The following is a 25,252-nucleotide window of genomic DNA, read 5'->3' as shown; positions in this document are numbered from 1 at the left end:
ATACATTATTGGGACAGTAACTTGGATCATTTATCACCGGAGGCGCAGTGATAACAGTTAAACTGTTAGCAGGAGTAGGTGTGTCTGTAACGGCCAATACAGCAAGGCATGGAACTCTGCAAATCAGCATCCAGGATCCAGACAACCAGTTGTGTGTGTGTGTGTGTGTGTGTGTGTATATGTGTGTATGTGTGTGTATGTGTGTGTATGTGTGTGTATGTGTGTGTATATGTGTGTTGTGTTTATTTATTTATTTATTTAAAAATGGTCTGGTGCAATATAAATTCATAGGAATATAGTGTTATTATCATAGTGTTATTTTGAGCATCGTGTGGTATTGAAATATGTCTGTTGACGGGGTCATTAAGCAAACTTGGATCACAATATGATTTAATTTGCTTAAAGGCCTAAATATAATCATAATAAGGATGGTATAGAGTAATAACGTAACGTGTCTGAGATGTTGCTGTTTTTCATTTCATCGTCAGGGGTCGTGCATAACCAAGATGATATGATTTCCAAACGGACTTGAGTTCCCTAAAGAAAATCCCAGGGGACCTTTAAGTGTCTAAAACCTTTTAACAACTTTAGAAATGGACTGTTATGACCTGTCTAGCCTAATCGAATACTATAGATCACAATGTTTTGGCAGAGATAGTTTTACATTTGGTGCATAGGTTATTGCTACTATACACGTGCTGGAAAATGGTCATAAATATGAATTGAAGTATTTTAAAGTATGAAAATATGTACAGCTTTTGATGGGCACTTTCTACATATAAATCAATATGTCATCAACTCTATGATGATATAATTGTCTCCAAAGCCCCACCTCTCCTCTGCCTCCGTGCGCACTAACTGGGCGTGTACAGTGGCCACACGCACGCGCTTTACTACCTGCTAATGCCGGTTACCCAGAACAACTGTCACACACACGCGGCAGATACACAGCTCAACCGGCGGAATTTAGGAAACTTCAAGTTAAGAGGTAATTTCTTCTACGCAACTTTGGAAAATATTTTATTCAAGAGTTAAAGACACACACTAAAGTAAAATGGTTTCTTTCAGAGTAGTTTTTATTATTTTACCAGAAAACTTGGAATATAACGTTGACTTTTGACTGGGTCTGATTTGGACTTCCCGAAGCGCTCAGAAGTACATTTACAGCCGGGCTGTCAACTTGATGGAGACTTTTCAGAACCAGAAATAATGAATAGGCGTACCAATTTACAAAAAAAATATTGGATACTATTGCATAATGCGTAAATGATTTTCTATTACTTTTAAAGGAGCTACTTAAGCTTCTTTTAGTGCGAACAAGGAGCGCATTTGAAGACAGTTTTACGCGCAAAAGATTGACAATATATTGAACATAGGATATTATTGAAACGGCAGGTCAGAGACAATCTGACTACAAACTGGACATACAATGACAAGCTGTTGGTTTGCCTTTGTGGGGTTGTGGTGGAGCGCATATTGCATGTTCCTTATTGCAGGTAGCAATTATTCATTCGATGGGAACAACGAGGTGCACCCGAGTTTCATTCACCGGCGGTTGCGGACTCACGAAAAGAGAGAGATGCAGAAGGAGATCCTCTCCATCCTTGGACTTCCACATAGACCCAGACCTCATCTGTCACATGGAAAGTACAACTCCGCTCCGCTCTTCATGCTGGATCTTTACAATACGATATCAAGCGAGGAGAAAAACGAAGTGGAGGGCATGTTGGAACAGTACCAGTCCTTGTACACCACCCAAGGTCCCCGTTTAGCAAAACATCAGGAGAATGCCTTCCTAAATGACGCCGACTTGGTGATGAGCTTTGTCAATCTGGGTAAGCTATACAGTTATCGTTACAACTGTAATTTATTTAACCTTATAGTAATTTAACTCAATTTGGAGATAATAGGGAGCAAATCATGTAATATTCGGACACATATGATCGTCAAAAGCTGTTTCGCGAACATTATGCTTCTCCACTGGTTCAACAATAGATCGAGATCCTGTAGTATATTTGCACACTACGTGTGAATTACAGGTGTTCGGATGAGCCTGTATTGGGCCGTCGATGCGTGCACAATTGCGCGCGCTCTCACGAACCACGGAATGTTTTCCCCTGAACTCTTCTCAGTCCCCTTCAGTGGTAAAACACTAAAACTATTAAATGCTTTTTTAAATACCGTGTTGCCTATGGACTTTACGCTCAATGATAATTTATGCACATGGATAAATTGGTTCATGTAGTCCAAATGCTGAAGCCTGTTGTGAAATGTCGGGGGGATAAAAATTTAAAACGTATCCATAGCAAACTATACTGAACAAAATATAAACGCAACATGCAACAATTTCAACGATTTTCACTAGTTACAGTTCATAAAAGGAAATCAGTCAATTGAAATAAGTTCATTATGCCCTAATATATGGATTTCACATGACCGGTCAGGGGCGCAGCCATGTGTGGGCCTGAGAGGTCATAGACCCACCCACTTGGGAGCCAGGCCCTGCCAGTCAGAATGAGTTTCCCCCCACAAAAGTGCTTTATTACAGACAGAAATACTCCACAGTTTCATCAGCTGTCCAGGTGGCTGGTCTCAGATGATCCCTCAAGGTGAAGAAGCCGGATGTGGAGGTCCTGGGCTGGCGTGGTTACACCTGGTCTGCGGTTGTGAGGCCGTCTGGATGTACGACCAAATATTAAATTATCTGGCAACAGCTCTGGTGGACATTCCTGCAGTCAACATGCCAATTTCATGCTCCCTGAAAACTTGAGACATCTGTGGCATTGTGTTGTGTGACAAAACGGTGCATTTTAGAGTGTCCTTTTATTGTCCCCAGCACAAGGTGCACCTGTGTAATGATCATGCTGTTTAATCAGCATCCTGATATGCCACACCTGTCAGGTGGATGGATTTTCTTGGCAAATGAAAAATGCACACTAACAGGGATGTAATCAAATTTGTGCACATCATTTGAGAGAATGAAGCCTTTTGTGCGTATGGAACATTTCTGTGATCTTTTATTTCAGCTCATGAAACATGGGACCAACACTTTACATGTTGTGTTTATATTTTTGTTCAGTATAAATACAAGAATCAACAACCAGCACACTAGTATTTATGTACGGCTATATTTGGCATTGGCCATAGGGTGAATCCATTTGAATTCAGTCATTTCTTGACAGCGTCCCTTTTGATTAAAAAAAAATACTTTCCGGCCTCCTGGGTGGCTCAGTGGTTAAGGGCGCTGTACTGTAGCGCTAGCTGTGCCATCAGAAACTCTGGGTTCTCGCCCAGGCTCTGTCGTAACCGGCCACGACCGGGAGGTTCGTAGGGCGACGCACAATTGGCCTAGCGTCGCCCGGGTTAGGGAGCGGTTGGTCGGTAGGGATGTCCTTGTCTCATCGTGCTTCAGCGACTCCTGTGGCGGGCCGGGCGCAGTGCGCGCGAACCAAGGTTGCCAGGTGCACAGTGTTTCCTCCGACACGCGCTGTGTTAAGAAGCAGTGCGGCTTGGTTGGGTTGTGTATCGGACTTTCAACCTTTGTCTCTCCCGAGCCCATACGGGAGTTGTAGCAATGAGACAAGATAGTAGCTACTAAAAACAATTGGATACCACGAAATTGGGGAGAAAACGGGGTAAAATTAATTTAAAGAAAAAAAAATACTTTCCATACATTGAGAGGAGGCCCAATGGAGAGGCGGCCCAATGCCCAATGGAGAGGCGGCCCAATGGAGAGGCGGCCCAATGCCCAATGGAGAGGCGGCCCAATGGAGAGGCGGCCCAATGGAGAGGCGGCCCAATGGAAAGGAGGCCCAATGGAGAGGCGGCCCAATGGAGAGGCGGCCCAATGGAGAGGAGGCCCAATGGAGAGGCGGCCCAATGGAAAGGAGGCCCAATGGAGAGGCGGCCCAATGGAGAGGCCCCAATGGAGAGGCAATGGAAAGGAGGCCCAATGGAGAGGCGGCCCAATGGAGAGGCGGCCCAATGGAAAGGAGGCTCAATGGAGAGGCGGCCCAATGGAGAGGAGGCCCAATGGAGAGGCGGCCCAATGGAGAGGCGGCCCAATGGAGAGGAGGCCCAATGGAGAGGCGGCCCAATGGAGAGGCGGCCCAATGCCCAATGGAGAGGCGGCCCAATGGAGAGGAGGCCCAATGGAGAGGAGGCCCAATGGAGAGGCGGCCCAATGGAGAGGAGGTCCAATGGAGAGGCGGTCAGAAAGGGACATACATGCCAAAACATTCAGGAGTTAAAGGTGCTCAAAGTTCACCCATTTTGCATTCCCTTCCAGACCACAGGACTTCATTTTCTTCATCACAGGAAAAGTTAAACGGTTGAATTTTATATAATTTCGAAGCTTTCCAACAGGGTTGTCAAACAATTGTATAATTTCTTGAAAACTGACATTTTTTAAAAACCTTTATTGTCGGTTAGCGTAAACTCAGATTTGTTTCATATTCGCATATGTTGTAGCTTAACACCACATGTAACCACGCCAGCCCAGGACCTCCACATCTGGCTTCTTCACCTCGAGCACATACTTTACATCATCTAAGGTGTTTGTGTTGTGCCAGCCATAGGTTGAGAAATATCATGCTCTTGAATACAGGGTTGGTGTCCATTCAATCATAGAAATATGTTTCTTAGAATGGACCTATTCCCTCAGACCACTGCAATTTAGCTGGTTACACTATTGAAATTTAAATTTAATTAAAATACTACCACAAAGATGTCTGCCGGTCCACCCATCAAATATCAACTTAAAATGTTATTTCTATTTTATGATCTGTATTTCTATGATTTCAATAGGTTTCCTATGGAGGAATGGCAGTAAAATTTAAAACAACAGATATTCCCATTCATGTCAACCTTCTCTGTTTTGTGGACCTCCAACCATCTTTGTGGTACTCTTTAAAAGATGACATTTTTATTACGTTTATCAGCCAAATCATGACACCTTGTATTCAAGAGCAAGTTGTGTCTCAATCTGATGGCATGCACAACACAACAACCTCAAATGATGTAACCTAGGGTCTAAGCTACAACATATGTGAATATGGTATGGGTGTTGTATGCAAAAATAGGTCAACTTTAAGCAGCTTTTATCCAAAAAGTCCCTTTCTGAGCACTTCTACAATGGACAAATATGTATGGAATGTTTTGTTCAAATCAAAAGGGGGTACTGTCAAAAAGTGATTGAATTCAAATGGATTCACCCCATAGCCTACAAGTTACGGGTTTAATGTGTAAACTGTGTTGCATTGTTTGTTTGCTTTGCTAGATTTATTTAATTAAACCCCAGACAATAAAGAGATACTTTAATCATAAACGCTTTAACATAAAAGCCCACGGTCATTCCTTCCATTAGCCTCGGGAGTGTTTACAGAGCCTGTCTAAACAGACTGTATGAAGATTCACAGACTCTCTGGCAGGGGTTGGAACCAGTTCAGGGAACATAACCAAAAACTGAAAAATATAGATTTTTGATCAGGAACGGAAGTGATCTGTAGTGTTCCGTAACAGAACCGTTATTTTAAAATCTTGAGAACAGGTTAATAATGTCATTTTTGGTTCCAAAAATATTCCTAATGTCTAGTATGGGCTCCTGAGTGGCCCAGTGGTCTAAGACACTGCATATCAGTGCAAGAGGTGTCATTACAGACCCTGGTTTGATTCCAGGGTGTATCACAACAACCAACCTATTTCGTAAAAACTGTCGATTTCACAGAAAAACTAGAAACTATATAAACTGTTCCTTTTTGGGGGTTTGAACCGGTTCAGAACCTTCTTTTCTGGTCAGTACACTGGAATGGAATGAAAGAAAATATGGGTTCTGAACAGAATGATTAGAAAATATTTTTGGTTCCAACCCCTGCTATCGTGTCAATGCTGCTAAGCTTGATGGATGCCATTTTTTTTAAATATTTACATTATTGAAAATGAAAATACTATGGAAGTGTCCTAATAACGATTTTTTTAAGTATGTGGCTCTTGTCAAAGTTGTTTTGAACTCAAGCCTGCCTAATCACAAAACTCAACAATCCACTGGGCAAAAACTGGTTGAATCAATGGTGTTTCCATGGTATTTCAACCCCCCCAAATAAATTTGATGACGTTGAATCAACGTAGAAAACTGATTGGATTTGCAAAAAGTAATCAATATAAGGGCATTTTGTATTTTTTCACCGAACTTTTAACCTAAATCCAATGACGTTATGTTTTTTTTTTTTTTTGATGTCACATTAGTTGACAACTCAACCAAATGTAAATCAAAACGAGACGTTGAACTGATGTCTGTCCCCGGGGGGAAGTGATGAGCTAAAAGTAGAGCATGTTACAAACTACACTGCAAGCGCTTCCTTATTTATCGTCCTCTGGGGTGTTCAACAGTGAAATTGTTACATGCAGTGATGAAAACCAGATATTGCCGGCTGTTTTGTTCTCAAGTAACTACTGTGGGATAATGTTAATAATGTTTACATACTGCATTACTCATCTCATATGTATATACTGTATTCTATTCTACTGTATTTTAGTCAATGCCACTCTGACATTGCTCTAAAATGTATATATTTATTAATTCCATTCTTTTACTTTTAGATTTGTGTCTATTGTCGTGAATTGTTTGATACTACTGCACTGTTGGAGCTAGGAACACAAGCATTTCGCTACACACGCAATTACATCTGCTAAATATGTGTGTGTGACCATTCAAATTTGGTTTGATTTGATTTTGATTTGGGAGTGTCTTAAGTCGTTTCGAATCACAGTTAGTTTTGGTTTTGCTGCTCTTGCGCATCTGCATATCCAATTCAATTAATCATCTCCGGTACATCTGTTCCCATCCAATACATAGTACCCAGGGATTAGGTTGCCATCCCAATAGAACACAGAGTCCTGCTACTTACTTACTGCCTTGGAGAAGATGGCTTCCTCCTTGAATGTGATTCTAATTAATACTAGACAGGCCAAGGCGCTCCGTCTGCTTTGCAAATAAAGTATTGTACGACTACTGTGTATCATCTGATTAGTTTTTAATGCTCAGTAGCTCAGTATTTGACTGTTTCCTGACGGATGGCCGAGAAACATAGACTACAGGATGCCGCTTACTGTCTGGGTGGTCTCGTTTCTTTAAAGCCTGCCTTTAGCATGTGTATTGTATAGGGACAATCATCAGATCTGATAGGTGTTGGAAAAAGTGGTGATGGACCTTTAATTTTGTATTGTAGGCCTCAACTGATCCTCTGTGCACCAGCTCTACTGATAGAGGGCTCGTTGTGGGTTTTCCTATGGGGGTTCATGAATTTTGGAGTCCCTTAACTCTGCTACAGCATCTGTCTGTGGTAAGCAGACGCTCTGTTCCTCGACAGTGATTCATAGCTAGGTCTTGTTAGGTCATCCACTCGTTGAAAGTATCATGCCAACGACCCATATTGACTCATCACAAGTAAAAGGAAATAACTTAAATTAGGTTAAAAGAAACATCCCTTCCTTTGCCTCCACCTCATTCACTGAAACAGAGTGTTGATCATCGTCATCACTCTGTTTGCCTGGTCTGTACCCTGGTGTGTTACACTACATGATGTACAATACGAGCCACATGATGTCGCACCACCAACCCAGACTCGTCTTAATGCTCCCCCTTGTGTAGTAGCCACGGTTGGTCGGCCACGGTTGGTCGGTCGGTCGGTCGGTCGGTGGCAGCGCTAGTCAGCCTGAAGATACTTTTGAAGATAATAGCTTTATTCCAGTGAGAAAAAGAGGTCAACCAAGGCATTCCATTGAAGTGAGCTGTCATTCGGTCTCCTAGAAAATGAATGGTTCACCTGTTCTGTGAAAGAAGTATTCTAAACCACAGATGTGTCAATTTCCTTTGAAAACTTTGAAGGGTTTTCTGACCAGAAGAGGAGAACATGGTCTAAATACACGCATATTGTCACACGCTGACCTTAGTTATCTTTGTTTTCTTTATTATTTTGGTTAGGTCAGGGTGTGACGAGGGTGGGTATGTGTGTTTTTGTCTTGTCTAGGGTTTTTCTGTAATTCTATAGGGTTTTAGTATGTCTAGGTATATGTAGGTCTAAGTTGGCCTAAATTGGTTGCCAAACAGAGACAGCTGTTTATCGTTGTCTCTGATTAGGGATCCTATTTAGGTTGCCATTTTCCATGTTGGTTTTGTGGGTTATTGTCTATGTGTAGTTGCTTGTCAGCACTCGTGTTATATAGCGTCACGTTTGTTTTATTTCTTTGTTAGTTTGTTTAGTGTTTTTCCTTCATTAAAAGAAGATGTATGCTTCTCACGCTGCGCCTTGGTCTTCTCGTTACGACGAACGTAACAGAATAACCCACCAAACAAGGACAAGCAGCGTGAAAAGGAGGAACAGTGGGAAAATGGACCTGGGAGGAGATATTAGATGGAGCAGGACCCTGGACACAGCCGGGAGTATCGCCGTCCTAAGGCGGAGTTAGAGGCAGCGAAAGCAGAACGGCGATACTACAAGGAGAAATACAGGAGAATAGAGGAACAGCAAAGATATGAAGGTGCTAGGAAGCCCGAGAGGCAGCTCCAAGATTTTATTTGGGGGGAGGCACACGAGGAGAGTCAGACTGAGTCAGGTAGGAGACCTGAACTAACTCCTCGTGGTTACTGTGGGGAGCGGGTAACTGGTCAGGCACCGTGTTATGCAGAGATGCGCAATGTGTTTCCAGTGCGCTATTCTAGCCCGTTGCGCTCTATTCCAGCTATTCGCATTTGCCGGGCTAGAATAGGCATCCATCCAGGACGTATTGAGCCAGCTCTATGTTCTGGATCTCCAATGTGTCTCCACAGTCCAATGTATCCTGTGCCTCTTCCCCGCACTCGCCCTGAGGTACGTGTCCCCAGCCCGGTACCACCAGTGCCGGCATCACGCACCAGGCCTACAGTGCGCCTCGGCAGTCCAGAGTGTCCGGCGACATTACCCAGTCCAGAGCGTCTGGCGACAGTTCACAGTCCGGGGTCCCCAGCGACGGTTCCCAGTCCGGAACCTCCAGCGACGCTCCCCAGTCCGAGGTCTCCAGCGACGCTCCCCAGTCCGGGGTCTCCAGCGACGCTCCCCAGTCCGGGGTCTCCAGCGACGCTCCCCAGTCCGGGGTCTCCAGCGACGCTCCCCAGTCCGGGGTCTCCAGCGACGGTCCCCAGTCCCGGGGTCTCCAGCTCCCCAGTCCGGGGTCTCCAGGAACGCTCCCCGGTCCGGGGTCCCAGCGGTCCCCAGTCCGGGGTCTCCAGCGACGGTCCCCAGTCCGGGGTCTCCAGCGACGGTCCCCAGTCCGGGGTCTCCAGCGACGGTCCCCAGTCCGGGGTCTCCAGCGACGGTCCCCAGTCCGGGGTCTCCAGCGACGGTCCCCAGTCCGGGGTCTCCAGCGACAGTCCCCAGTCCGGGGTCTCCAGCGACGGTCCCCAGTCCGGGGTCTCCAGCGACGGTCCCCAGTCCAGAACATCCGGCAATGATCCACGCAGCGAGGGTCCCAGCGGCCTATGGCGGTCCCCAGTGCCAGAACATCCGGCAATTAGATGCCCACCCAGTCCCTCCCATATAGGTTTAGGTTTGTGCGAGGGCACCTTTGGGGGGGGGGGTACCCCACCTTAGTTATCTTTGTTTTCTTTATTAATTTGGTTAGGTCAGGGCGTGATGGGTATGTGTGTTTTTGTCTTGTGGGTTTTTGTAATTCTGTGGGGTTTTAGATGGAACGGGGATCCTATTTAGGTTGCCATTTTCCATGTTGGTTTTGTGGGTTATTGTCTTTATTATGTGTGCTGATGGAACTGGTTTTAGTATGTGTGCTGATGGAACTGGTTTTAGTATGTGTGCTGATGGAACTGGTTTTAGTATGTGTGTTGATGGAACTGGTTTAGTATGTGTGGAACTGGTTTTAGTATGTGTGCTGATGGAACTGGTTTTAGTATGTGTGCTGATGGAACTGGTTTTACTGTATGTTTGGAACTGGTTTTAGTATGTGCTGATGGAACTGGTTTTAGTATGTGTGTGATGGAACTGGTTTTAGTATGTGTGCTGATGGAACTGGTTTTAGTATGTGTTGATGGAACTGGTTTTAGTATGTGTGCTGGTTTTAGTATGATGGAACTGGTTTTAGTATGTGTGTGGTTTAGTGATGGAACTGGTTTTAGGTTTAGTATGTGTGTTGATGGAACTGGTTTTAGTATGGAACTGGTTTAGTATGTGTTTTGATGGAACTGGTTTTGGTATGTGTTGATGGAACTGGTTTAGTATGTGGAACTGTTGATGGAACTGGTTTATATGTGTGTTGATGAACTGGTTTTAGTGTGCTGATGGAACTGGTTTTAGTATGTGTGATGGAACTGATGTGAACTGGTTTTAGTATGTGTGCTGATGGAACTGGTTTTAGTATGTGTGCTGGTTTTATGGAACTGGTTTTAGTATGTGTGCTGGTTTTAGTATGAACTGGTTTTAGTATGTGTGTTGATGGAGATGGTTTGGAACTGGTTTTAGTATGTGTTTTGATGGAACTGGTTTTAGTATGTGTGTTGATGGAACTGGTTTTAGTATGTGTGTTGATGGAACTGGTTTAGTATGTGTGTTGATGGAACTGGTTTTAGTATGTGTGTTGATGGAACTGGTTTAGTATGTGTGGAACTGGTTTTAGTATGTGTGCTGATGGAACTGGTTTTAGTATGTGTGCTGATGGAACTGGTTTTATGGATGGAACTGGTTTTAGTATGTGTGCTGATGGAACTGGTTTTAGTATGTGTGCTGATGGAACTGGTTTTAGTATGTGTGCTGATGGAACTGGTTTTAGTATGTGTGCTGATGGAACTGGTTTTAGTATGTGTGTTGATGGAACTGGTTTTAGTATGTGTGTTGATGGAACTGGTTTTAGTATGTGTGGAACTGGTTTTAGTATGTGTGCTGATGGAACTGGTTTTAGTATGTGTGCTGATGGAACTGGTTTTAGTATGTGTGCTGATGGAACTGGTTTTAGTATGTGTGCTGATGGAACTGGTTTTAGTATGTGTGCTGATGGAACTGGTTTTAGTATGTGTGCTGATGGAACTGGTTTTAGTATGTGTGCTGATGGAACTGGTTTTAGTATGTGTGTTGATGGAACTGGTTTTAGTATGTGTGCTGATGGAACTGGTTTTAGTATGTGTGTTGATGGAACTGGTTTTAGTATGTGCGTTGATGGAACTGGTTTTAGTATGTGTGCTGATGGAACTGGTTTTAGTATGTGTGTTGATGAAACTGGTTTTAGTATGTGTGTTGATGGAACTGAAACTTCAAATGTTGTTCTTTTGTCATGTCCAACTTATTTCTGATGGAATCACTTAGCCTCACGGCTGAAGGTCTTCCTGAGCCTTACTTGGCATGAGATGTTACCAAAATTCCCATCTCCCGTTTCTCCTCCTAGCTCTCTCTATGAGATCCTCTACAGAGGGGACTTCCAGTAAGTAAGGGTAAAATCCATCTCTGTTTGAAGGACTTGCACCCTCCCTTGTACGGCCTACCGTCATCCCCTGTCCACATCCTGTTGAACTGCAATGGAGGAGCCATCAGTGCCCCTCTTATCTAAATCAACAGCCACCCGCGTCGGGCGTCAGCGAACCACCAGCCTGCCTCTCACACTTGAAAGGTGACCTGGGAGACTGAGGGTTTTCAAGGAGGGGGGGTTTATCTGGGTCTATATACAATCCCAGGTTTACTCTAGCAATCCCAGCCTTTTAAAATATTTTTCCTGTTTTACGATCCCTGGGTGCATTTCTGATCAGCTAAATCTCAGGTCATCTGTGTTCTTTTTGCAACAGAACATGTCACGAACCTCTGGCATTATCAAATAATTAGTTGGGAACGATCAACGAGTTAATTGTTTGATTTCAAGGGCTGATTTGTCCAACACCCATGAAAGTATTTGAACGGCTTCCTGTGGACCCCTTAAACAAAAGCAAAGTCATTCCTGCTTTGTGTTCAAGGTTTTTAAGAATTAAATTAAGTGAAGAATTTGAGATATGCTGCCGTGGATTTAAATGACTGTTTCTAAGCCATGAAGTTGAGTGAAACTAATAGTTTGTTGAAAAAAAACCCACAACAAAAGGAGTAGATGGAGTTATACTTTAACACCTACTATGGCTCTGTAATAGTGTTCTGCATGGACAGATGGAAAAGCTATAACAACCAGACTCTGGAGATGTTTCTTCCATCAAACTGTTTGTTTCTATGAAGTGGCCGTATGTTTTGCCAAAGAGCCTAACAACCAGTACCGTCCAAACAGCTGAAAAGGAAGCTCTTTTAAAAAACGGTGCCGTCCAAACCGCTGAAAAGGAAGCTCCTTTAAAAAAACGGTACCTTCCAAACCGCTGAAAAGGAAGCTCTTTTAATAAACGGTAACGTCCAAACAGCTGAAAAGGAAGCTCTTTTAAAAAACGGTAACGTCCAAACAGCCGAAAAGGAAGCTTTAAAAAAAAAACGGTAATTCAATATGCGGAAACATTTGTGTGTCTTAGGCCCTAAAACATATGAAAGCAAACATGGTGTTTACAGTTTGTTCATTCAATTAATCCCCTTGTTTTAAAACTTTATTAAATTCAGCTGCCTAAAAAGCCTACTTTCTGTGCTTCAGTAGATCTACGTGCAGGAAATACCTCAGAGAAAACTTTGCATCTTCCGAACGCATGCACGCATACACATTCACACACACACACACACACAGATGAGATGACCCTAAGGTCGAAAGATAACACTTTTTAAGAGGGCATTCCTTTTACACTTGAAGACGTTTCTGTCACACACTACTCTTAAACCGCCTGATGGTATCGCTCCCTCTCACGCTATTACTCTCTCACCTGACAAGATGGCTGTCACGATTGGTCGCTACATGTGAAAAGAATGCCATGCTAAGTTCTTTTTTTCCCCCCCGAATTCCTTCTCTGAAAATTTTATGAACATTCCGATTCCCAGTGGGATGACGTGGGATGGGACCGTGGTGAGCGGAATGAGATAAAAGCTTTAGACACGGAACACTCCGGTAGGTAACAATCTGTGGAGGAGCGGTGATTACCGCGATGGAACATCTGATTACAGGGCCCGCTCTTCTCACATTTTTCACATTGTGTGCAGGCATGCAAGAATGTTTGCTCTGATATGCCTCGAGGACAGGCCAAACACTCCCTTAAGGCGCATTCTCTGAACTGTTGCAATGGTGGCAGAGGCCAAGAAGAGAATAGAGTAGACCTGCTTCTGCTCTGACCTTCTGACCCTTGGTGTTTCTTTAAGAGAGGGCTTTAGTGAGGTGTGTGTGTGTGTGGGTGGGTGGGTGGGTGGGTGGGTGGGTGGGTGGGTGGGTGGAACCAGAGGATTCCCCAGGCCAGTAATACAGATAGGAGTGATACAGTCTGGTGATAGAAATGTTGGATTTATTATTTACTACAATTATATATATTTATATATATTCTTATAACTTTACTATATGTACTATTATATATTAATACTATTATATATATTATTCTATACTATATATTATTATATACTATTATATATATATATATATATATATTTATTATATACTGTTATATATATTACTATATACTATACTATATATTATATATATTATTATATACTGTTATATATATTATTATATGTTATTATATACTATTATATATATATTATTATATACTCATTTGGTGTAACAAGTGGTTCAGGGTATCCTAGTGGTTAGAGCATTGAATTAGTAACCGAAAGGTTGCAAGTTTGAATCCCCGAGCTGACAAGGTAGAAATCTGTCGTTCTGCCCCTGAACAAGGCAGTTAACCCACTGTTCCTACGCTGTCATTGAAAATAAGAATTTGTTCTTAACTGACTTGCCTAGTTAAATAAAGGTAAAATAAAATAAAAAACCCGCTTTCACCTGCTCCCTATGCCAATCGGAGGTGGGGGGGGGGGGGCTAATGATGGGAGCGTGAGAACAGCATCACCCTTCTCTCTGAGCTCCCCCTTTCCTGCTCCTTAGGTCTTTTCCACCTTCCCCGCTGAGGATTTATGGACGCCTGGGTGCCATAGGTGGTGTTAGTGCGTCTTGAATCAACACAGCGCTGGTATGTTGACGCGAAGCAGCTGTGAAATACACACACACATATACATGTCCTCCCTATCTTCTGGACGGTGCGTCGGATACACACACACACACACACACACACACACACACACACACACACACACACACACACACACACACACACACACACACACACACACACACACACACACACACACACACACACACACACACACACACACACACACACACACACACACACACACACACACACACACACACACACACACACACACACACACACACACACGTGTAGACGCAGGCTTGTACACCTACACACAGACTCGAGCATACACACCTCAGGTATTTTTGTTGTCGACCTCCTTTGATGCTTTTCAAGCTTGACGTGCTGCAACTGATATCATTGATATCATATTTATTTTTTATTTTAGCGTTTTTTTTACCAGGTAAGTTGACTGAGAACACGTTCTCATTTACAGCAACGACCCGGGGAATAGCCACAGGGGAGAGGAAGGGGGATGAATGAGCCAATTGTAAGCTGGGGATGATTCAGGGAAGTATTTAAATGGGATTTCTATGATGTTGATGTATTCAAACACATAGACATTAGAATGCTGGGAGGATATGATGGTGGATGTTGGTTACTCTGTGACACGCAATTCCAGGCAGCTTTCCGAATGATCAAGACTTCCTACAATGTGGTTAACAATAAAGGTCAGTCAACAGAGACGGACTTTAAAGAAGAGTTCTGTAGAGACGGACTTTAAAGAAGAGTTGTGAATGTGTAATGTCCAACACAGAAAAGGGCAGGATTTATCTCCAGCCAATAGGAGGTCACACCTAGATGTGGCAGGAAGACAGAGACATGGATAGAAAGAGCAGAGAGGGATCCAGCCCACTGAGACCACAGGTGATTGGATAGAAAGAGCAGAGAGGGATCCAGCCCACTGAGACCACAGGTGATTGGATAGAAAGAGCAGAGAGGGATCCAGCCCACTGAGACCACAGGTGATTGGATAGAAAGAGCAGAGAGGGATCCAGCCCATTGAGGCCACAGATATCAGTGTTTCTGTGGCCTGGAAGGTGGCAAGAGTCAGGATTCCACCACACTCAATGGAAGTGGGTAGAGATAGGGCAGACTTGACCACCACTACCCTTCAGTGTTCCCAGCCCGGTCCGACCTCTAAAGAGGACGTGCCTGAAACAACAACCCGGGGGAGAATCAGGGCCTCTGCATGCTCCAAACACTCCAACCCCTTCAACCTCTACAAGTGGCCCCGCTTTTTCCGTTTTTTCTTCTAATTTATGAGGGCCAGGGAAGCGGAGGGGCTGACTTTCCAAACACGATACGGGCATGAAAACAAAGCGAGATGGGAGCTCTTTGCGCTGAAGAGAGAGACAGAGATCATACTCCCACTTCCACTGGCACTTTCCACTAATCAATTCACTGTCGAGGCTGCTTCCAGACTGTTTACCTGCCCTCAGACCCAAAACAACCTGTATTGTTCAATGTTCACACGCCTGTCCTGTGGCCTAGGAAGGAATGTGTTCTAAACACAGGCTGCTAATTAGTAGAATAGAAAAACCTGTGAGCTGAGCTTCTCTGCTGTCCCGTCTCTGTCTGACCTGTCACGTCTGGTGGGTTGGAAGTTTGAACTCTTGATTTATGGGCGCACTTAAGTGTTTTTCGTGGGGACCGTCCAGTTCAGAGTGTGTTTTTAAATCATATGGCCGGTATCAAAGCAGGGAAAGGAATCCCCCCCCTCCCGTTGTGGTCGGTCACCATGGTTATGTCTATGTCATGTTTCGCTCTGTTGAGTAGTAGGCAGGAGTGTGGAGCCAAAGAGCCTTTTTAAACGGCTCCAAAACTCTCATTTGTCCAAATCTCTGGTGAATTGCTTGAGAACTCCATGGAATATATTAATGTAATGTTGACATGTTGTATGTTGACTACCGTGCTGACAGTTTTACTGACAGACCAGTGCAGGTACTTATTGTAGAACTTGTCCTAGTTTCTGTTCAGTCCCTAGTACCGATCCCCGGCCCTCACCACGTTGATGTGTTTTAAATTGTGTATCAAAAGACAGGCTTACATACAAGTCAACACGGGAACACTAGAGCTGCTCTGATTTATCAGCGGATCATGTGCTCTTGTTGTGAGCCAATGAACGACATTGTGGTCTACTCAGAGTTTCCAATGGGAATAGCATTGAGCCTCAACCTTCATACCAGTGAGGTAAAGAGGGATAGGAGGGATAGGAGTGATAGAGAGAGTGAGGCATAGAGAGACACTCTGGCCCTCTAACTCGTGGCTGTGGAATGCAAGCCACCAATATTTTGACTTCTCCTTTGGAAACAGCTGCGTTTCCTTTTTAATCGGATCCCTCAGGAGAAATCCATCTCGTCCGTCTGTCACAGGCTTCCTCCTCTAAATCTGAGAAGGTAGGGGCCAGCCGAGCGCTCAGACACACACCTGCTACAGCAGACACCAGATCACTATAGCAGGTCTCCCCACTCGGTCCCGCTGCCACCTCACACACACACACACACACACATGCATGTGCGCGCACACACATACAGTGCACACACACACACACACACACACACACACACACACACACACACACACACACACACACACACACACACACACACACACACACACACACACACACACACACACACACACACACACACACACACACACACACTCGGGACCAGCCCTCAAATGGAATTCCTCAAATCCTAAAAGGCCAATAACAGGGATCCTTGACAATAATCATCACAGATTTGTCAGAGTATAAAAAAAAGATGGCGGAAATTAGAAACGTAACAGATTTGGGGGAGAGAAGAAAAGAAAGTGCATCAGAAAACAACGCAGTACATCTCTGTTTATATTTAGTTTGTACTAATGGAAGCCAAACTGAGATGTAGCAAGGGAGCCATTTTTTTATAGAGGGTCAGTAGTTTGGCCCATAGGAAAGCAGTAGCTTTTGTTGTCTGTTGCCTATAAATCTCAGAGTAAATTGACCAAAACATCAAGGATGGGAGAATCCTACAGTAGTGGAAGGAATTAGATCAGGGTCTTTTTAAAGAGCTCCCAATCGGATGACCATTGATTCTTCCTTAAAGACAGACATTGATGGACGGCAGTTTCAGACTGAATGTATGGAGCGATCGATTGAGCAGCAGAATTAAATTCAGGATGAGTCGTCAGGCAAGAGACAGAGAACTTTGAGGTCAGGATAAGAGCCATGCGAACACTTCTATGTGTGCAGTAGGAATGCCTTGAATATGTTTAGTGTTCAGCAGTATGTGGGCTAATAATGATGCTGATCTCAGTATTGTCTCTTTCGTGCTTTATGGACAAACACCAGCCAAGAACCTGATATCGCTCTTACTTTGTTTAACAATGTTTAGCTGGGTTTATTTCATTGTGTGTGAGTGGTGAGTGAAAGCATCTAACGCCCCCCCACCCCGACCGACCGCTGTCCTGGGCTGTCAGGGAGGAGAGACATCACAGGATTGGGCTGTCAGGGAAGGAGAGACATTACAGGATTTTTTGAGAAGGTCCCATTCTGTGAGACTGCCACTGCAGAGTAGTCTGTTCCAAGGAGATTGTTGTATCAGCTGTGTTTTAGCTGTTTTTATTTCATGTCTCCATGTCAAAAAGTGGGAAAGAATTTGAGTGTTTATTTTCCAGCCCATTTCCAGGATTGGTATGATATTCCTTCTCAAAAGATATTACCCTGTTTGTTGACAGGCTATTGGCTTACATTGGCTAGCGAATGAGAACGGCTGCTCTCACAAGGGCTGTTGAAGAAGTCGCTACTGACTGTTAATGTTAATGAGCCTGCTCTGTGAACACCTGAGGCCATAAGCCCCCCCGGGCTGGAACTACGTGCTACACCAATCTCAGACTACGCTACTATGCTGCTACCACGCCAAACAAAAGGGCCGTGTCACACTAGCGCGGGTGAAATAAATATATAAAATATTCTACAGCAGGAAAATTACTTTGTCTAAGTACGGGTAGATTCAACAAACAAAAGAATGGACGACCTGACCAGAGAGGTACAGGACCAGATAAACAGTCTTCATTTCTGCCAGGGAGAGCTTAATGAGTTGAAAAGGACTGCAGCAGTATGACAACTAACTGTTAGTTTACGAGGAAAGATATCAACACTGTCTCTGAATCAATAATAATGAAACAGGATTACCTAGAAGGACATTCATGGCCAATAACATTGTTGTGGATGGATTCACAGCCTCCGCATGAGACCTGGATGGAGTCTGAGGAGAAAGTGATAAAAATGATCAGATAGATCCTAAGACCATTGAGGTGAGCCTGCTCTGTGCACCCACAGAATTGGAAAACCTATTTCTGGCCCAGGTGAGAGACCCAGGTCGATAGTGGTAAATTTCCTGAGGTAGAAGGAAAAGGAGGCTGTTATGGAGAGAGCCAAGAACCTGAGAGGAACCAACGCCTTCCTCAACGAGAACTACTCTGAAAACTGTGCTGCAGAGGCTAGAGAATTGATCCCAGCCATGGAAGAAACCAGAGATCGAGGGGACATGGCTTACAGTACATCTCTTACGACAGGCTCATTGTCCACCCTCCCACCCAAAAGCCTGAAAGGGGTAAGAGGCCCAATCTGACAGGTTCATAGCCTAAGCCCCCGCACCCTGATTGATGGCTTGCTTTGTTTGTGGTTTCCCATATTATGTCTAATAAACTACCCAGGAAAGGGATTTTAAAAAATGGCCCATATTAAGATATGCAGCCTAAGTAAAATGAAATCAATAACTACCTACGTAAAATGAAATCAATAACTACCTGAGTAAAATGAAATCGATAACTACCTGAGTAAAATGAAATTGATAACTACCTGAGTAAAATGAAATCGATAACTACCTGAGTAAAATGAAATCGATAACTACCTGAGTAAAATGAAATCGATAACTACCTGAGTAAAATGAAATCGATAACTACCTGAGTAAAATGAAATCGATAACTACCTGAGTAAAATGAAATTGATAACTACCTGAGTAAAATGAAATCGATAACTAAAATGAAATTGATAACCTGAGTAAAATGAAATCGATAACTACCTGAGTAAAATGAAATCGATAACTACCTGAGTAAAATGAAATTGATAACTACCTGAGTAAAATGAAATCGATAACTAGCTAACCTCAGATAACATTCATATTTTAGACACCAATGAGACTCACTTCCATGCAGTGCCTTCAGAAAGAATTGACAGCCTGAATTTTAAATTGATTTCATTTATATTTGTTTTGTCACTGGCCCCATAATGTCAAAGGGGAATTATGTTTTTCAGAATTTTTACAAATTAATAAAAATTAAATGCTGAAATGTCTTGAGGCAATAAGTCTCCAACCCCTTTGTTAAGGCAAGCCTAAATAAGTTCAGGAGTAAAAATGTACGTAAGAAGTCACAGTAAGTTTCACTCTGTGTGCAATAACAGTGTTTTACATGATTTTTGAATGACTACCTGATCTCTGTACCTTATACATACAGTTATCTGTAGAGTCCCTCAGTCAAGCAGTGAATTTCAAACACAGATTCCACCACAAAGACCAGGGAGGTTTTCCAATGCCTCTCAAAGAAGGGTACCTATTGGGGGATGGGTAACATTTTTAAAAAGCAGACATTGAGCATCGTGAAGTTGTTACTTACACTTTGGATGGTGTATCAATACACCCAGTCACTACAAAGATACAGACATAGGGGAACAAACGAAAGCCTGGATGGAATAAAAATATCCCAAAACATGCATCCTGTTTGCAATAAGGCACTAAAGTAGAACTTTAAAAAATTGGCAGAGCAATTCACTTTTTGTTACTGAGTACCACTCTCCATTTTTTCAAGCTTAGTGGTGTCTGCATCATGTTAGGGGTATGCATGTAATTGTTAAGGACTGGGAAGTTTTTCAGGATAAAAAAGAAACGTAATAGAGCTAAGTACAGGCAAAATCCTAGAGGTTAACCTGTTTCAGTCTGCTTTCCATCAGATACTTGGAGATTAATTCACCTTTCAGCGGGACAATAACCTAAAACACAAGGGCGAATCTACTCTGGATTTGCTTACCAAGAAGACAGTGAATGTTCCCGAGTGGCCGAGTTACAGTTTTGACTTGACAATCTACTTGACAATCTATGGCAAGACCTGAAAATGGTTGTCTAGAGTGATCACCAACCAATTTGACAGAGCATGAAGAGTTTTGAAAATAAATAATTGGCAAATGTTGCACAATCCAGGTGTGTAAAGCTCTTAAGCTCTTAAGAGACTCACCAGAAAGACTCAGCTGTAATCGCTGCCAAAGGTGCTTCTACAAAGTATTAACTCAGGGATGTGAATACTTATGTACATGAGATATTTCTGTATTTCATTTTCAATACATTTGCTAACATTTCTAAAAACACGTTTTTTTCTTTGTCGTTATGGGGCATTTTTTCTTCTTCTACTGAATCCATTTAGAATTGTTGAATGCTGTAACATAACAAAATGTGGAATAAATCAAGGGGTATGAATACTTTCTGAAGGCCCTGTAATTCATTTGACAACACAGCAGTAGCAATACAGGGATACAACAGCCATAGAAGAGACAGGGAAAAATATGGGGGAGATGTTGCTGTATATGTCCAGAGCCAAATTCCTGTGTAGCTCGGAGAGGATCTCATGCCAAAGGTTGTGTTTTGGTCATTCTGCTACTCCAGAATGGTAAGGCACCCTTTTCTGGTTCTAACAGCAGATCAATAAGTCTCTTAGCAAACTGTTGGAAAGAATTGTGTTTGACCAAATACAATGTTATTTCACTATGAACAAATTAACAACAGACTTTCAGCATGCCTATAGAGAAGAGCGTTCTACATGTACTGCACTGACAGAAATGACTGACGATTGGCTGGAAGCAATTGATAATAAGAAGATGGTTGGAGCTGTGTGCTGTTAGGTTTCAGTGCAGCCTTAGACATTATTGACCATAATCTGTTAGCGGAAAAACATATTTGTTATGGCTTTACGCCCTCTGCAATCATGGATCAAAAAGGGACAGGGCATTCAGAAAGTATTCAGACCCCTTGACTTTTTCCACATTTTGTTACATTACAGCCTTATTCTAAAGTGGATGAAATAGTTTTTTCCCTCCTCACAATACCGCATAATGACAAAAGAAAAAGAAAAACTGAAATATCGCATTTAAGTATTCAGACCCTTTACTCAGTACTTTGTTGAAACACCTTGTTGAAGCAGTCTTCTTGGGTTTGACGCTACAAGATTGGCACACATGTATTTGGGGGGTTTCTCCCATTCTTCTCTGCAGATCCTTTGAAGCTCTGTCAGGTTGGATGGGGAGCCTTGTTGCAAAGCTATTTTCAGGTCTCTCCAGAGACGTTCGATCGGGTTCAAGTCCGGGCTCTGGCTGGGCCTCTCAAGGACATTCTGAAACTTGTCCTGAAGCCACTCATGCGTTGTCTTGGCTGTGTGCTTAGGGTTGCTGTCCTGTTGGAAGGTGAACCTCTGCCCCCAGTCTGAGATCATGAGCGCTCTGGAGCATGTTTTCATCAAGGATCTCTCTGTACTTTGCTCTGTTTATCTTTCCCTCAATCCTGACTAGTCTTCCAGTCCCTGCCTCTGAAAAACATCCCCACTGCATGATGCTGCCCCCACCGTGCTTCATCGTAGGGATGGTGCCAGGTTTCCTCCAGACGTGATGCTTGGTATTTAGGCCAAATAGTTTAATCTTGGTTTCATCAGACCAGAGAATCTTGTTTATGATGGTTGGGGAAATCTTTAGGTGCCTTTTGACAAACTCCATGCGGGATGTCATGTGCCATTTACTGAGAAGTGGCTTCCGTCTGACCAATCTACCATAATGCCTGATCGGTGGAGTGCTGCAGAGATGATTGTCCTTCTTGAAGGGCCTCCCATCTCTACAGAGGAACTCTAGAGCTCTGTCAGAGTGACCTTCGGGTTCTTGGTCACCTCCCTGACCAAGGCCCTTCTCCCCTGATTGCTCAGTTTGGCTGGTTGGCCAGCTCTAGGAAGAGTATTGGTGGTTCTGAAATTCTTCCAATTAAGAATGATGGAGGCCACTGTGTTCTTCAATGCTGCAGACATTTATTGGTATCCTTCCCCACATCTGTGCCTCGACACAATCATTTCTCTGAGCTCTACGGACAATTGCTTCGACCTCATGGTTTGGTTTTTGCTCTGACATGCACTGTCAACTGTTAGACTTTATATGGACAGGTGTGTGCCTTTCCAAATCAATTCCAATCAATTGAATTTACCACAGATGGAATCCAATGAAGTTGTAGAAACATCTCATGTGTGATCAATGGAAACAGGAGCTCAATTTCAAGTCTCATAGCAAAGGGTCTGAATTCTTATGTTAATAAGGTATTTTTGTTTTTTGTTTTTATAAATTTGCCCCCCAAAAAAATCTAAAAACCTGTTTTTGCTTTCTCATTATGGGGCACTGGGTGTAGATTGATGAGGATTTTTATTTTATTTAATCCATTTTAGAATAAGGCTGTAACGTAACAAAATGTGGGAAAGGAAAGGGGTCTGAATACTTTCCGAATGCACTGCATCTACCTGACAGGTTTTCTTCAATGGAAGCCTCTCTAATGTAATACATGGAAAGTGTGGAATTCCGCAAAGGAGATGTTTTGGCCCTTTACTGCCTTAAACTAAGCCTGTGTGTCTATGTACTGTATGCTGATGATTCAACCCTATACACATCAGCGGCCACAGCGAGTGAAACCACTGCTACTCTAAACACAGAGTTGAAGTTCATGTCAGAATGACTGGCCAGCAACAAACTGGTCCTGAATATTTCTAAGACTAAGAGCAGACTATGAATAATCTCTTAAACTCTACATCTAAACTGGATCTGGTAATAAAACATCTGGTTATACATTTTTTTATTTTTTTTAAAACTAAGACTGTCCTAATAAAATACTAAATACACACAGAATCAATTCCTCTCAGAAGTGTAGTTCTGTCCTGAGAGCTGTGGAAGAATGAAATCTCCCAATGACACACAGGTATGAGGGGGATGCCTGCTACCATTCAGCCGGCCGCCGATTGGGGCTCCTGATAGTCTCTGTTGGTTACAGCCAAGGCCATGCATGGACAGGCAGTCATCTTTTAGCAGAGTCCCAACAGAGCTGCAATTATCACAAATGACCCTTACCTTCTGAGTGCCCTGGGACTATAAAACCTGAAAAGTGTGACCGGATTAGATATTTGTTCTGGGCATTGGTGTGGAATGCAGCGCTGACAGACTGGGCGGTGGGTAAAATGCATCCGGACGTCTTCCTGTCAGGGGTTTGTAATCAGAATCCTGGTTTCTTTTTAAAGGATTATGATTACAGTCAATATAGGATTCTAATGTTCTAGTGTGGAATTCTTCCTGAGTGATGTCATTATGTAACCTGGAAGGCTAATGGGCCAACGGCTGGCCAGTTTCAGCTTGAAGGTTCTTTCTTCAACTGCTCATGGTCTATGACAGTCTTTGTCAAGGATTGTCTCCTGCCTCATATCCTCATCATGGTGGGTTGGACTGCCCATTCATTTTGTATTTGTTTGTGCTCTGACCGGGGCTGAACTGTGTAGGGCCTTTGACTGTGTGGGAGCTGAGCTGTGTGGGGGCTGAGCTGTGTGGGGGCTGAGCTGTGCGAGGGCTGAGCTGTGCGAGGGCTGAGCTGTGCGAGGGCTGAGCTGTGCGAGGGCTGAGCTGTGCGAGGGCTGAGCTCTGTGGGGGCTGTGACTATGTTGGGGCTGAGTTGTGCGAGGGCTGAGCTGTGCGAGGGCTGAGCTCTGTGGGGGCTGTGACTATGTTGGGGCTGAGTTGTGCGAGGGCTGAGCTGTGCGAGGGCTGAGCTGTGCGAGGGCTGAGACTATGTTGGGGCTGAGTTGTGCGAGGGCTGAGCTGTGCGAGGGCTGAGCTGTGCGGGGGCTGAGCTGTGTGGGGGCTGTGACTATGTTGCGGCTAAGCTGTGCGAGGGCTGAGCTGTGCGAGGGCTGAGCTGTGTGGGGGCTGTGACTATGTTGGTGTTGAGCTGTGCAAGGGCTAAGCTGTGCGAGGGCTGAGCTGTGTGAGGGCTGAGCTGTGTGAGGGCTGAGCTGTTTGGGGGCTGAGCTGTCTGAGGGCTGAGCTCTGTGGGGGATGTGACTATGTGAGTGTGTGCATATGTGTGTGTGCATGGGTGTACATCTCCGTCGTGAACCCCAGGTCCCGCCAGTGACCCATACCTGGACCGGTGTCTCCTGGTGGGCAGGCTTTGATGCAGGCTCTGGGTCAAAGTAGAGCATCAGAGCCCGGGAAGAGTGTCCAGGGACCCCTAAACCCCCACTCCCACCCCAACAACCAGACCTCATCTAGCTGCCTTACCACAAAGCCTTTCATGCCAGCAGGACGTGGAAACAGGCCCTTTGGGGAAGTGGAGCATGGCAGCCCCTCAGGCAGATGGATACACCCACCGCCGCAGAGATGTGGGACTGTGAAAAGTCTAAACTTTTATAAGTAAAAAGCATGTTTTTGTGTTGAATTTTTGCATGGACTCCTAATGCCAACAAATAGAGTATGAAGTTGAATAGAAGCCCAGGAACTTAAATATGTAACTTTTTGGGCGACCCGCCAAATTCGCATAGAGATGTGAGTTATAGATCTGTCATTCTCATTGAAAGCAAGTCGAACAAGCGGTAGATCTGTCCTATGTGCGATATTTCTATGCTTCTCATCTTACTTCTTTTTTACTTTGGGTTTTGTACACCAGCTTCAAACAGCTGAAAATACTATATTTTTGGTAATGGAAAATATATTTCACAGCGGTTTAAATGCTATAATTATTCTCTACACTATACTTGCTTGTCACATAAACTGACATTTTTTTGCAACCAGGAAATGGCGAAGAGATTTCTGCATAGTGTACCTTTGAAGTTTTTATAGTTTTTTATTTTGAGAAATTTATTTTTTGTTTGGCTTCGGTTCATAATGTGCAGTGCTCTTGAAATATTTAGGCCCCCCCATGTGAAGTCCCAATAGTTACCCAAGGAACAATCCTTTAATCATGAACACTGGCTCAATTAGTGAGAGTGGGAAGACATTGGGATGTGTGAAGCCATCAAATCTGA

General features: G+C 43.7%; 1 protein-coding gene across 1 annotated transcript in view; it reads left to right on the top strand.

The window, feature by feature from the left end:
• The first annotated feature begins 938 nt into the window (after positions 1-938).
• Positions 939-25,252, top strand: part of LOC135522907 (bone morphogenetic protein 7-like) — a 59,581-nt gene continuing 35,267 nt past the window's right edge. The window contains exon 1 of the mRNA XM_064949597.1: positions 939-1,835. Coding sequence (XP_064805669.1) covers positions 1,430-1,835 — 406 coding nt within the window. The 5' untranslated portion in view covers positions 939-1,429. The remainder of the gene's footprint in view (positions 1,836-25,252) is intronic.

This window comes from Oncorhynchus masou, chromosome 30 (genome assembly GCF_036934945.1).
Source record: "Oncorhynchus masou masou isolate Uvic2021 chromosome 30, UVic_Omas_1.1, whole genome shotgun sequence".
NCBI lineage: Eukaryota > Metazoa > Chordata > Actinopteri > Salmoniformes > Salmonidae > Oncorhynchus > Oncorhynchus masou.
This window is presented reverse-complemented; position numbering and strand designations above follow the sequence as displayed.